We start from the raw sequence: 14,615 nt of genomic DNA, 5'->3' as shown, positions 1-14,615 counted from the left end.
CGAGGAGACAGAAGTTGGTTGACGGTCTCATGGAGAGACAAGAACACATGATCGTACACACATAGCTGGACAGGTGTTAGACTTGTCAGTTATTTTGCCTTATTTTATTTGTTTTATTTTCAAATAGAAATTATTAACAGCAAAATAGGTTGTCAGTTAATTAGTTCCTTTTATTAGTTAACTAGTCTCTTTACAAATTGTGTTAGTTAGGAACAGTTAGGAATTGGTGGACAGTTACCCAATTCTGTTGGACAGTTCTACCTGAACAAAACTTTGGTGTTTCAGGGGTTTAAAAGAGAAAAGATAAACATTGTAAGGGATTCCTCAGGCGAAGAAACAAGAGACACAGTCATTTCAAAATAGATATTTTATCTTTAATTTCGCTATTCAATCATCACTGTACGAATTGATTTCATGCATCATATTATTGTTTCTGTGTAACAAAAATTACGTTTGAAATACAAGACTGACAGAATTTACAAAAGGAGCAGACGCGTAGTCATACTATTTCCTGACAAAGAATACAGAAGATTGTACAGGCAGACAAAAACCCACAGGTAATTCGTAAAAACCCTCCAACCATTTATGAGCAGAGCAAGTGACAGAAAGTAATATATATATATTCTTGTATCATTTCATTAAACTGTCGTGAATAAGCATATACAGTCCAGTACATTCCACAATAAGAACACTATTAAAAAAAACCAGAACTTAAATACCAGAACCTCGAAGTCGAACTTGCACAGGTAAATGATACACATAGACAGAGCGTAAAGAAATGGTCACGGCAACGAAGCGCCGAGTAGAGACAGTGTGAACAGGCATTCCAATCCATTACACAGCAAGGCACAGGACGAGGGTTTCAAAACAGCGAATACCCATTTCGCAAATTAACAGAATAGTACCATGCAAATGTGGAAGGACCCTACCCGTAGGGAAGAACCGGAGAATGCAACTGACTTCCGAGACAGTTGAAAGGCATTGAGCCACATATACCGACTGTATCGAACCACCTGCAGACAAAGGGGAACGGATTAGTACGAGTTACAGGCACACACAACCATTAAAAACAAACAACAGATGTGGGTTAAGGTGTAGAGTTTCACCTGGAGCCGAGAAGGCAGAGTTGAGAAGACGAACAACCACTAAACCCTGAAGACCAGTGACAAAGTGCGTTAGGGTCGGAGAAATAAGAGACCAAACAGTTTAGCAGAGAACCTGTAGTTACCTTGACGGCGAGTCGAAGCACGCTGGCCTGGAGGAGAACCTGTCATGAGCAAGTTCAATAGTTAAATGAACAGAGCAAACACAGAGGAACGAAACCCCCACAGAGCAGAGCGCAGCTCGAAATGATGAAAAGGGTAAAAGTGACAAATGAACAGAATCAAGGTTGACAAAAGGCCAGGGGTCGTATAGGAGGAAACCGGCAGGTGGAGGTTGGTGACCGAAGGAACCAGTCGGAACCCTAAAACAAATATCGATGAACGTGCCAGCATAATTAAGTCACCCATAAAGTTATCCAGGACGCAGGTCTTGTCAACAGGCGATATTTTATAATCGGCGGGAGGCCATCATAAGTGGTATCGGAGCTAGTTTCTTGAATTAGAATAAATGGAACAGGTGGAAGCTGAAGTAAGAGGAAGAGGAAGAGGAAGAGGAAGAGGACGAGTAGTCCGTAGAGTAGTGGATGAGGGGCTTCGAGAGGAGATTCGAGTTTTGCGTGAAAGATTGGCAGTGGTGGAGGCTGGGGGAAGGAGAGACCCAGCAGATGACAGTGATGAAGAAGTAGTTGAACCAGAGGACGAGTTTGAAGGAGTGACACCGGAACTTAGATTGTTGAAGTCAGTTTTGCTATCCAGTCATAAGCCAAGGCATGAGTTGCCTACTTATGACGGAAGTTTGTATGCAGATGTGTTATTAGATTGGCTGAGTGAAGTAAATAAATTTTTTGAGTTTGAGGAAACCAGTGAGGACAAACAAGTGAAGTTCGCCGCCACCAAGCTGAAAGGACATGCGTCCTTGTGGTGGGACAGCGTTCAGGCGGAAAGGAAAAGGCTACACAAACAGCCTATAAAGAAGTGGGCCAGAATGGAAGCAAAACTGAAGGAGAAGTTCCTGCCAAAAGATTACCAGATCATGTTGTACAGACAGGTACAAAACTTGAAGCAAAGGGGAATGACTGTTAAAGAATTTACAGAGGAATTTTATAAGTTGAATTTACGAGCAGGATATGTGGAAGACACCCCGGAGAGAACAGCCAGATTTCTGAATGGCTTAAGGGGGGAAATCTTGGATGAAATTGGTATCCTTTCACCCCGGAAATTGGATGAAGCCTATCAGTTTGCGCTGAAGGCAGAAGAAAAAATTAACCGGAAGCAAAATGCCAGAAGAGGAGGTGGAACTGGCAGGGGGAAAGGTAAGATGTTTGGAAGAGGCCGAGGTGCAGGTTCAGGTGAAGAAAGCAGCAGCTCTAAATCTGTTGAAGCAGCAGAAAAAGACAATAGCACTAGAGGAGGACGACCACCTCAGCAGGGGCGAGGATATGGTCAGGGCAGGGGAGCTATCCAGTGCTATCGCTATCACAAATGGGGACACAAGTCGTATGAATGTCCTGAAGGTGAACCAGCAGGTGGGAGAGGAACCTATGTTGCTCAGCCAGAGGAGGTTGAGGAAACACCTCAAGAAGCCGAGAATACACCGGAGACAGGCGAAGCTTTGGTGTTAAATAAAGTGCTGTTAAAACCAGCAAAAGAAGTTGCAGAACCGGATCAGCGAAAGGCTTTGTTTCGCACTGTTTGCAAGTCACGAGGTAAGTGCTGTAAACTAATCATTGACAGTGGGAGTACTGACAATTTGGTAGCTGTGGAGATGGTAGAAAAGCTGGGATTAAAGAAGTTAAAACATCCTACTCCCTACAAAGTGTCGTGGCTGCAGAAAGGGCATCAACTGTTAGTTGACGAACAGTGTGAGGTGGAGTTTCAGATTGGTAAGTACAAGGATAAGATCCTTTGTGATGTCATGCCAATGGATGTCTGTCACCTACTGTTGGGACGACCTTGGCAGTTTGATAGAAGTGTAGTTCATGACGGGAAAACGAATTGCTATAAGTTTGTTAAAGATGGGATCAAGCACACGCTTGTACCCATCAAGGAGAAAAATACAGCAGAAGCCAGTGGAGTGAAGGCGCTGCTGTTGGGTGGAAAGGAGTTTGTGAAACAGATTGAGGAGAGCGAAATCAATTTTGCTGTCATAAGGAGACCAAAGACAGTGGTATTACATACGCAGATATCAGAATTGCCTGAACAAGTTCAGAAGTTGCTGCAAGAATTTGGGGACATTGTGGTAGATGATCTTCCAGATGAATTGCCACCAAGGAGAGGTATTAGTCACTGTATTGACTTTATACCAGGAGCAAGCCTGCCAAATAAAGCAGCTTACCGCATGAGTCCCAAGGACCATGAAGAAATCAGGAAACAGGTCCAGGAGTTGTTGGACAAAGGTTTGATTCGAGAGAGCATGAGCCCATGCGCAGTACCAACTGTTTTGGCTCCAAAGAAAGGAGGAGAGTGGAGAATGTGTACAGATTCCAGGGCTATTAACAAAATTACTGTTAGGTACAGGTTTCCCTTACCTAGGATGGACGATATGATGGATTGTTTGAGTGGAGCGGCTTATTTTTCGAAGATTGACTTGAAAAGTGGATATCACCAGATCCGGATTCGGGAAGGAGATGAATGGAAGACCGCTTTCAAGACAAACGAAGGCTTATATGAGTGGCTGGTGATGCCATTTGGTTTGACCAATGCTCCCAGCACATTCATGCGCCTGATGAATGAAGTGCTGAAGGAATTTAATGGTAAGTTTGTAATAGTTTACTTGGATGATATTCTGATTTTTAGTAAGACTAAGGAGGAACATTTCAGACATTTGCAGAGCGTGTTGAGGAAGTTACAGCAGAACAAGTTGTTAATCAATCTGAAGAAGTGTACTTTTTTTCAGCGAGAATTAGTGTATCTGGGCTTTGTCATCACAGAAAATGAATTAAAAATGGACCCAGAAAAGGTGACAGCTATAGTTAGCTGGCCTTCTCCGAAAAGTTTATTTGAAGTTCGAAGTTTCCATGGACTAGCCAATTTTTACAGGAAGTTTATCAGAAATTTCAGCGAGATTTGCGCACCAATGTTGGATACGATCAAGAAAATAAATCAGCCATTTCACTGGACTGAAGCAGCAGAACATAGTTTTCAGATCTTGAAAAAGAAGATTACTGAAAGACCAGTGTTAAGACTGCCGGATTTCAACAAACTTTTTCAGGTTCGTTGCGATGCCAGTGGTACGGCCATTGGGGCAGTCCTTAGCCAGGAGGACAGACCGGTTTCTTATTTCAGTGAAAAGCTAAATGAGAGCAGACAGAAATACTCAGCCTACGACAAGGATTTTTACGCCATTGTGCAAGCTTTGAAACATTGGCGACATTAACTGTTAGGTAACGAGTTTGTCTTATTCTCTGACAATTCTGCGTTATAGTACATTATGCAGCAGCATAAATTGAACCATAAACATGCAGCTTGGGTTGAGTACTTGCAAAGTTTCACATTTGTACTAAAACACATTAGTGGACAATCAAATAACGTAGCAGATGCACTTAGTAGGAGAACGTTGCTTCTACAGGAAAGCACGATGCAGATTTTGGGATTTGAACACCTAAAAGAGCTGTATCCGACCGACACTGAGTTTATGGAGGCCTATGAGGCTTGCCAAAACCCACTGTTACGAAATGACAGCAAGTGGCTAGACTATAATCTACAGGAAGGATTGCTGTTTAAAGGAGGGCAGTTGTGTATTCCCAACTGTTCTATGCGGGAGAACATTATACAGGAAAAACACAGTGGAGGCCTGGCGGGACATTTTGGAATTGACAAAACGATTGCTCAGGTACAGCACTTTTATTTTTGGCCAAAGTTGCGGCGGGATGTGCAGAGGTATGTGACTAGGTGTAAAATTTGTCAATTGGCAAAAGGTCACAGTCAGAACACTGGACTCTATATGCCATTACCCATTCCTAGTCGGCCATGGGATTCAGTTAGTATGGATTTTGTACTGGGTTTGCCGAAGACACAACGAGGCTTTGATTCAGTAATGGTTGTGGTAGACCGATTTTCGAAGATGGCACACTTTGTACCATGCAGGAAAACCAGCGATGCTACGTACATAGCGCATCTTTTTTTCACTGAGATTGTGCGGTTGCATGGACTTCCAAGATCCATTATCTCTGACAGAGATGTAAAGTTCACTGGTCATTTTTGGAGAACTCTGTGGAAAAAGTTAAATACCCAGTTACAGTTCAGCTCCGCTTATCATCCACAGACGGATGGTCAGACGGAAGTAGTAAACCGAAGCCTGGGAAATTTACTTCGAAGTTTAACAGGTGAAAATTCGCGGACTTGGGACCGTGTACTTGCGCAGGCGGAATTTGCATACAACGATTCCCCTAACCGCAGCACAGGATACAGTCCGTTCCAGATTCTGTACGGCATGCATCCGAGAGGAGTGCATGAGTTACGAGATTTGGGGAAGCTTGAGAAACGGAGCGCTGACGGGGAGGATTTCGCCCAAGCTATGAGCAATTTTCATGAACAGGTTAAACTGAAATTACAGGACAGCAGTCAGAGGTATAAGCAGCGAGCTGATACAAAGCGTCGGGAAGTTCAGTTCAACGTAGGGGACGAAGTCCTTGCGTACTTACGTAAGGAACGATTTCCAAAGCGAGAGTACAGCAAGCTCAAATTCAAGAAAATCAGGCCCTGCAAGATCATTCACAAATTTTCTGCGAACGCCTATGAATTACAGTTGCCACCAGGGATTGGTATTTCCCCTATTTTTAACGTGGAAGATCTGTTTCCTTATGTCACAGGTTCAGCAGATAATGCAGCAGCAGAGCCACCGCGGGACACCAATTGTGAAGGAGATTCGTGGATGAGACAGATGCCGATGGCACCACCCGTTGAGATCGAAGGGATTCTAGACACACAGGTAGCTAAGCGTACACGCAGGAAAGAATATTTGCGGTACTTGGTAAAATGGAAGAACTGTCCAATAGAGGACAGTTCGTGGCTTAACGCGACGCAGATACAGAAAGCAGGCTATTCTGTCGACGACCTCATGGAACGGAGCCATGACTTTTTGCCACCCCGGGAGCCTGATGCAGGAGCATCCAGCTCCGAGGAGACAGAAGTTGGTTGACGGTCTCATGGAGAGACAAGAACACATGATCGTACACACATAGCTGGACAGGTGTTAGACTTGTCAGTTATTTTGCCTTATTTTATTTGTTTTATTTTCAAATAGAAATTATTAACAACAAAATAGGTTGTCAGTTAATTAGTTCCTTTTATTAGTTAACTAGTCTCTTTACAAATTGTGTTAGTTAGGAACAGTTAGGAATTGGTGGATAGTTCTACCTGAACAGAACTGTGGTGTTTCAGGGGTTTAAAAGAGAAAAGATAAATATTGTAAGGGATTCCTCAGGCGAAGAAACAAGAGACACAGTCATTTCAAAATAGATATTTTATCTTTAATTTCGCTATTCAATCATCACTGTACGAATTGATTTCATGCATCATATTATTGTTTCTGTGTAACAAAAATTACGTTTGAAATACAAGACTGACAGAATTTACAAAAGGAGCAGACGCGTAGTCATACTATTTCCTGACAAAGAATACAGAAGATTGTACAGGCAGACAAAAACCCACAGGTAATTCGTAAAAACCCTCCAACCATTTATGAGCAGAGCAAGTGACAGAAAGTAATATATATATATATTCTTGTATCATTTCATTAAACTGTCGTGAATAAGCATATACAGTCCAGTACATTCCACAATAAGAACACTATTAAAAAAAACCAGAACTTAAATACCAGAACCTCGAAGTCGAACTTGCACAGGTAAATGATACACATAGACAGAGCGTAAAGAAATGGTCACGGCAACGAAGCGCCGAGTAGAGACAATGTGAACAGGCGTTCCAATCCATTACACAGCAAGGCACAGGATGAGGGTTTCAAAACAGCGAATACCCATTTCGCAAATTAACAGAATAGTACCATGCAAATGTGGAAGGACCCTACCCGTAGGGAAGAACCGGAGAATGAAACTGACTTCCGAGACAGTTGAAAGGCATTGAGCCACATATACCGACTGTATCGAACCACCTGCAGACAAAGGGGAATGGATTAGTACGAGTTACAGGCACACACAACCATTAAAAACAAACAATAGATGTGGGTTAAGGTGTAGAGTTTCACCTGGAGCCGAGAAGGCAGAGTTGAGAAGACGAACAACCACTAAACCCTGAAGACCAGTGACAAAGTGCGTTAGGGTCGGAGAAATAAGAGACCAAACAGTTTAGCAGAGAACCTGTAGTTACCTTGACGACGAGTCGAAGCATGCTGGCCTGGAGGAGAACTTGTCATGAGCAAGTTCAATAGTTAAATGAACAGAGCAAACACGGAGGAACGAAACCCCCACAGAGCAGAGGGCAGCTCGAAATGATGAAAAGGGTAAAAGTGACAAATGAACAGAATCAAGGTTGACAAAAGGCCAGGGGTCGTATAGGAGGAAACCGGCGGGTGGAGGTTGGTGACCGAAGGAACCAGTCGGAACCCTAAAACAAATATCGATGAACGTGCCAGCATAATTAAGTCACCCATAAAGTTATCCAGGACGCAGGTCTTGTCAACAGGCGATATTTTATAATCGGCGGGCGGCCATCATGTTCCTTTCAATGTTACAATACATATTTATACATGCCGAAGCATCCAATACCATGGACCGAAAACCATCGCGCCCAAAACCATGGACCAAAAACCATCACTTCCAAAAACATGTGCGAAAAATCATGCACAAAACCATAGGTAGGTTCGCCCAACCTAATATAGAGTGGGGTTACTTGCACCCCTCAAACCCCCTATGACCCCCCGCCCCCCCGCTACGCAATTAGTGCAAAGAAGGGGTGCTTCCACCCCCCTTATAACCCCCCGGTTAACTACGTGGGCTAGTCGTGGAAAGAATATAACACAACCCAACATCTGGCAGCCAGTCACCCAGCCTCCCAGAAGAAATTACTCCATCTTTCCTATCAGTTCCCTAGGTATGTGCTATTTCATTCCATGAATTTGCTTTGGTTTTCACTGACATATTTCTTTTCATGCATGTTACTTTGTCTCCAGATATTTCAGTTGTTCATTCGCCTCTTAACAATATAGGATCAATGGTCTCCAAGATAGGAGGATCACAGGACACTGAAGGAAATGCAGCTGGAGCAATAGTTGAGTTAGTGTCCTCTACTCTACCGATCTATGAAGATACCAAACTGTTTCTAGACAAGGACATCAAACTAAAGTGGCAAGAGGTCAATGAAGCATTTGCAAGCACTTTTGAGGAAGACCTCAAAGACCGTCAGGTGTATGTGAACATTCACAAGTCTGGCTTGTACCAGATTGCATGCAGATACCCCACGTTCCCATGCGTGAACATGATACACTGGATCATCTCTCACATTGATCCCGAGATGATGACCTTGAGTAGTGTTAGTGGGACGAAGCTTGCAACCTTCTGGGCACAAGATTATGATGAGATGTATCAAATGTCAGAGCCCACGACTATCATGAAGACTCCCTTCAGCTTACCCAACAACAGTGCTAACTCTAGAGACATTCTGAAGAACTGGGTAAAGGAGCCAGCTCGATTCAGGTTAACACCCAACTATATCTACAAGACGAAGATACTACGGAAGGCATATCAATACTTGGTCATATTTGCATTTTGAATGTATGGCCAAGAAAGCACTGAAACCTTCCCATAGAGTTGGGTGATCACACTGGACCAATTGGTTAGAGAGGGAAAACCTTGTAATTGGTCCAACATATTGGATCATGAGCTGAAGGAACAAGTAACGAAAGATCGGCAGTCACCTGGAGGTATGCATGCAAAGATTTACATGCCTGTCTACATATTAGATGCAATATGTGCCTGACAAGAGTTCCCGAGCTTGGAGTGGGCATGGTCATCGACAGAGACTATTGTGAACACATATTTCAAGTTGTTGTCTGGATGCAGCTTCAGAGGAGTAATCACACGGTTGTTCGATCATTTTGTCACCCCAGTTTACAAGATGATATTCGAGTAGGATCCACCCTGGATGTCAAAGGAAGAAATGGAGGCACTGATAGACATTGTTGATTGGTATCCCTCACCGTCTGACACCTTCATCCGAATTTTCAACACAGAGAAGCCTCCGCATGTTCTACCAAATTTTTCATTGGACATACTTCTCATGCAGGAGGTATCATATCACATCTCGGCAGGATTGACAGCTAGACTTCACCGGAAGAGGAAGGCACCTTGGCCCACTCTTCCACTGCGAATTGGGCTATATGATATCTGGAGTATCAAGAAAGTGGATGTCGAAGTAGATTAGATGAAGAAGTATCCATTCGACCTCCGAAGTTACAATCTGCATGACCCACATTGCATTGTGAAGGATCACTCCACAAGAGTTCAGTTCAACTGGATCCACGAGGCATTTCATTGGGCTAAGGAAGACCCATGGAGACATTGCTACAGTTTCTCCAGACCCAATCAATAGGTCAGCTTCGCTGTGGAGTGGTTAGTGACGTTACATGAAGCAACATCCTGGAGAGCACCAACACCAGGACCAGTAGTAACAGCAGAGGCAAGCATACCAGTGCGTGACAAGTGAAATAGGAAGATTTTCGATCGCATGAAGGAGGAGAAAAGATACAAGTTCCGAGAAGATCCATTAGTAGAGAAAGCAGCTATGGCTATAGAGGAAAAGAGGCAACAATGCGACATGAAAATCTTGCAAAGGCAGAGGGATAAGAGAAGAATGGAAGAAGTAGAGAAGGAGTTGCATGAGCTGAGGGAGAAACTCTGGAAGGAACAAGAGCTGCACAAACAAGAGAGGGAAGCGTAGCAACAACAGGTACAACAGGGGGCTCAACATGTGTAAATAGATGAAACAATGCTAGTACAAGTAGTGGATTCATCAGAACAGCTGGCATCAGGCAGACAGAATGAACCATCGTAGGAGAAAGACTTCGCTCATGAGATAGAACAAGCACTTCAACAGTTGAATGTAGACAAGGAGCAGTAGGAGTTGGAACAGGACACTAACCTCATGCCTCACCACCAAGAGCTCGACTTACCCGCTTCACCACATCTAGATGATGAGCATGTCTCAAGTGACCAAGGAGGCACTGAGATCCTTGGTGATCAGCAGGAAGGAGAGATGCACAACATCTCATTCGACGAGTCCTACACAAGTCAAGGAATGAGTGATCGTGATTGATGTGCTCAAACATCCAACAGCCTTGGCCGATGCAACCATTATTAGAAGGTCTTGAGCATGGTTACCAACTAATTATTTTAAGTGATTTATTTACAAATTTTTATTGAGTACCAAGACAATAACATAGTTTCGTCCAAACATTTCAAATGAAAATGGGATCCCTATCACTTACAATAATATTTGGGTTTCCATGTAGGTTTTGAATTCTTTTCATAAGTGAAGTAGCAATTGGATTAGATTTGAAAGGATGATATAATGCACAAAATTTTGCATATTTGGTAAGTCTATCAACTACCACCATGGTGACAATCTTTCCTTCATACTTGGGTAAACCTATGATGAAATCCATTGACACCTCATCCCAATGTTCTCTACCATGTTACTGTATCCTTGTCATCAAACTTCCTCATATAGATCTTTAGAATGTGGTAGGAATTCAACCCAAAGTTAGAGTCTCTAAATAATTATTAATATTCCTTTTGTTCTCATCATGAGTTTCATGGAATACCTTTTTTCCATTAGGAAGCATTTCTTGGAGCAACTTTGTTAAACCTTCCTTTAAAGTTTCTATTTTTGTTTCTAAACCATCCTTCAAACCTTCCATATCCATTTTAATTTTTTATTCTAAACCATCGATGTTCCCTCTTAAACAATCTATCTTAACATTCATCATTGCTTCCAATTCATTTTTGGTTACTCTTTGTGAGAGTGAAATTTGTTGCACTTGGTCTTGTAATTTTTTATATATCATGTTGCATTTCTTCCTCTTCTTCATGCGTCATACAAGAGATTTTTGGTTTCTTACTAGGTGTGTCCATTTTTTTTTGAAGACATTTTGGAAATCAAATAATGATATCTATGCTTCTCTATGGCCTTTGAATTAATTCAAACTATTTTTTCAAGTAAAGGTTGTGCAAAATTAAAAAAAATAACTCACCTTTTTCTTGTTTTTTAGGAGCTTGATATTGAAACTCTTGTATCTATGTAATTTTGGATCTCCAAGGTATGAAATTTCATCTTTTGATAGCCCTCGGAGTATTATTTCTAACCCCATAACTTATAATGAGATTGGATTCTTCAAGAGAGAGTTATTCCCAATCTCCCACAATGACCTGATTATCGACTAGTTCTATAGAGAAAACTTGTACAAAGTGCCATGTGTCATTGTTTCGACCTTGAAACCTGGAAATGATACATGAAAATGTAAAGTTTATTTACTTTCAGCCACATTTTAAGATATTCAAATCCGATGCTTGGAGAGAAAGTTATGACAATTTTTCCTAGGTCACCTGCTTGAGATGGAATTATGGAGCTTGTAAAAATCCTAAGTTCCTTGGATCATATATATGAAAATATAGCAAACCAAGCTCTAAAATGTTTACACAAATTTCACCAATACTTCGGCTTCGTGTGGTTGCAATTTCAGCTTCTAAAACCTCATATAAAAATGATATAACAAGAATTCCAAGATGACCTATTTGACGAAGTGAAACCCTAGAATCCAAGGATCTAATACCAAATGTTATGAAACCAACTCATAAAATAGAAGAAAAGATAGATCAACGATTTAAAAATTAGCCTCTGCGAGGGGAAACCTTCTTTACATTACATAAATGAATAATTATCGGATGATACAAATGATAAGACCTCCTTGGTACATATAAGAGTCTAAGGGGTCACAATATAATCAATGTCTACATAACAATAATAATATAAGAGAACAACAATAACAATAGTGGACTTCTATGGGGTAGAACAATAACAACATGGGGGATACATGGGCACACCAATAACAATAGGGGGCTACACTAACAATAAAAATAAGGGGAATACACTAGTATTATAGTAACCTAACACTCCCACTATCATTATGTTTCTCCCCATGTCATCATGCTACTCCCCCTGTCATATCCTCCCCGTTTGACATCAATAACAAAGGGATTCTCTAATGGAATGCAAGAGAGATGACCCCCATCTTTGATGAAGATATTTAAATGCTTCTTAAGGTAGGGTGATCTGTTTTAGATAATTATATTGTTTTTCATCCATATCAATCCTTTTAGAGTGGAAAAGGTGGAGGAATCAGCTCATGGAACCATTTTTATAGGAAGGACCCAGTTTGGGAAAACAGGGTCTCAAACCTTCCAGAAGAATTTTAAGGCATCAAATGATGTTTTTTCTGTGGTAAAACTTTTTCTCTTTAGCCCTGAGCCTTTTCATGTTTTTCTATACATAGAGACCTTTCCAACAACATAGGAAGTATGTCAGTTGAAGTTTTTATGTGAAAGTTATGCCACTCGGAAGTTGACCTTCCTGTTTTCACTGCCATAATTTGAGAGGATGCCACGTTAGCCTCCATTATTCATGAAAAAGGGGCTATCCATTTTATTATGATGTAGAAGACTCTAGAAGTGTCAATATTGTAACTCTGGTTAAGATTCAAGGTAGTCAAACCTAACCACTAATAGGCTATTGGGTTGTGTTATAATCGGGCCACTAGGAGGAAAAGGGATTCCATTCTTCCAAGTGCATTTGTTCAATAGCTGAGAAAAAATCGTCAAGAGGGATAAGGGACATAACATACAAGACGATTTTGGCATTGTATCATCCCACGAGCCACAAACCATACTACTTTGTACTCGCAACCATACTTCCATTCAGAGAGAGAGAAGCAACTTCACCTTCCAGCTCGGTTTTCTCCAGGAAAGGTTTTCCAAAGAATATCTTGCATCAAATGTGTGTGTGTATTCTTGTATTTAAGATTATAAAGTCATGGTGTATGGTTGTAGATAACAAGGACCACAATTTCTATTTTGAGAAGCATGATCAAAGGAAAGGAATATCCTCTTATGAAAGAATGTCGGAAGGCATGAGTCAAACTAGATGAAATCAACATAATATGTCCTCATATGAAGTATGAGGTGGTTGACTATGATTGAATAACTTTGAAGCCCCTAGAAATGAAATGTGTGAAAATATAGGAAGAGATCGTGATAATATGCAACGAAGGTATAATACATTCAACATCTAAAGTCCAAGAATATTTGAATAGAAGATCTCCCGAAAGGATGTAAAGACTCTGATAGAAGTCAGAAAAAGATAGAGACCCTTGACACTGAACATCTGTGGGAGATGTGTCAATCTGCATGCAGGATGTTGATCCTTACATGAAGATGTCATGGTGAAATATCACAACAAAAGTAAATATGACTTGAAGTGTTTAGTGATTATTTTTGAACTAACATCTGCTTGGGATCGCGTAGGGATGTCAAAGGGAAGATTTGTGAATGACTTCCATGCATACTATATAGAATGATGTAATGTCCTTCCAAGAAATATGGCATGAAGCAAAGCCAGATGGAAAATTTGATGGATCACTTTCTGATCAGTTAGGGACATCACTAACTCATGTAAAAAGTGATGGATGGTTTGTGCCCTATGTAGAAGTCCCCAGACATGAAAACTCCTTGATGAAGAAGAAATTCATGACATCGAAGGAAGGAGCTCTTCAAGCAGTTGGTTGTTTCAGGATCTCCATATGAAGAGCTATGATAGATCCATGGTTAAGAGGGAGCCTGAAAATAAGTTTCTTACTTGGAAGAAACTTGGAAAATTCCTAAGCAGGGAGCTTAGGTACATTCCTTATATGATAGGAATGAGTACATTCCTTTAATGGAATAAAACCTCCTCGTATAAAAAGGAGTGATAGACATGTCATTCTGGTCTTCTCCTGGGAAGACAGAATGGAGGATTGTGTAATCATTTTGCATTCGATGCTCTTTGAGGATGAGATAGGGCATCCAACAATAAGAGTAATCGTGGATGACCAATACTCTTTGAGGAATGGGGAGTCCAAGATAAGAATAGTCATCATGGAGCATATCATGAGAGAACTCAGGTGGGGAATGTTCCGAGAGAGACAATGATGATTATGTCTATAAATCATTAGTCTCGCTAGCATTGTGCTCTGATCTTGTGGAGAGATAGAGTTGTTAGTCAAGGCCTGGCTATATGAAAATCATGGTTGGTATGATGCTATACAAATAAGTTATAAATCCGAGTTCTTCCTATGATAAATTCTTCAGATTGAGAATGACCAGTTACTATTATGAATACCTCCCTAGTTAAGAGGGAGTGTTGTAAAATGTAACTAGGTTTGGTCTTCATAATGACATGTAATTATGATTTTTGTAAATGATGTAATAAATTAAATCAATTTATTTTTGTAAGCCTTGCTTCATG

General features: G+C 41.2%; 1 protein-coding gene across 1 annotated transcript in view; it reads left to right on the top strand.

Annotated features, from left to right (window-relative positions):
- The first annotated feature begins 1,611 nt into the window (after positions 1-1,611).
- LOC149257975 (uncharacterized) overlaps positions 1,612-14,615 on the top strand; it is a 30,095-nt gene continuing 17,091 nt past the window's right edge. Inside the window, 5 exon segments of the mRNA XM_089394123.1 lie at positions 1,612-3,030; positions 3,130-3,609; positions 3,712-3,856; positions 4,130-4,314; positions 4,528-6,068. Of these exon segments, the coding sequence (XP_089250249.1) occupies positions 1,612-3,030; positions 3,130-3,609; positions 3,712-3,856; positions 4,130-4,314; positions 4,528-6,068 (3,770 nt within the window).

This window comes from Pinus tabuliformis, chromosome 6 (assembly GCF_031772625.1).
Source record: "Pinus tabuliformis cultivar Carrire ecotype Pingquan chromosome 6, CPIR1, whole genome shotgun sequence".
In the NCBI taxonomy this organism is placed as follows: domain Eukaryota; kingdom Viridiplantae; phylum Streptophyta; class Pinopsida; order Pinales; family Pinaceae; genus Pinus; species Pinus tabuliformis.
This window is presented reverse-complemented; position numbering and strand designations above follow the sequence as displayed.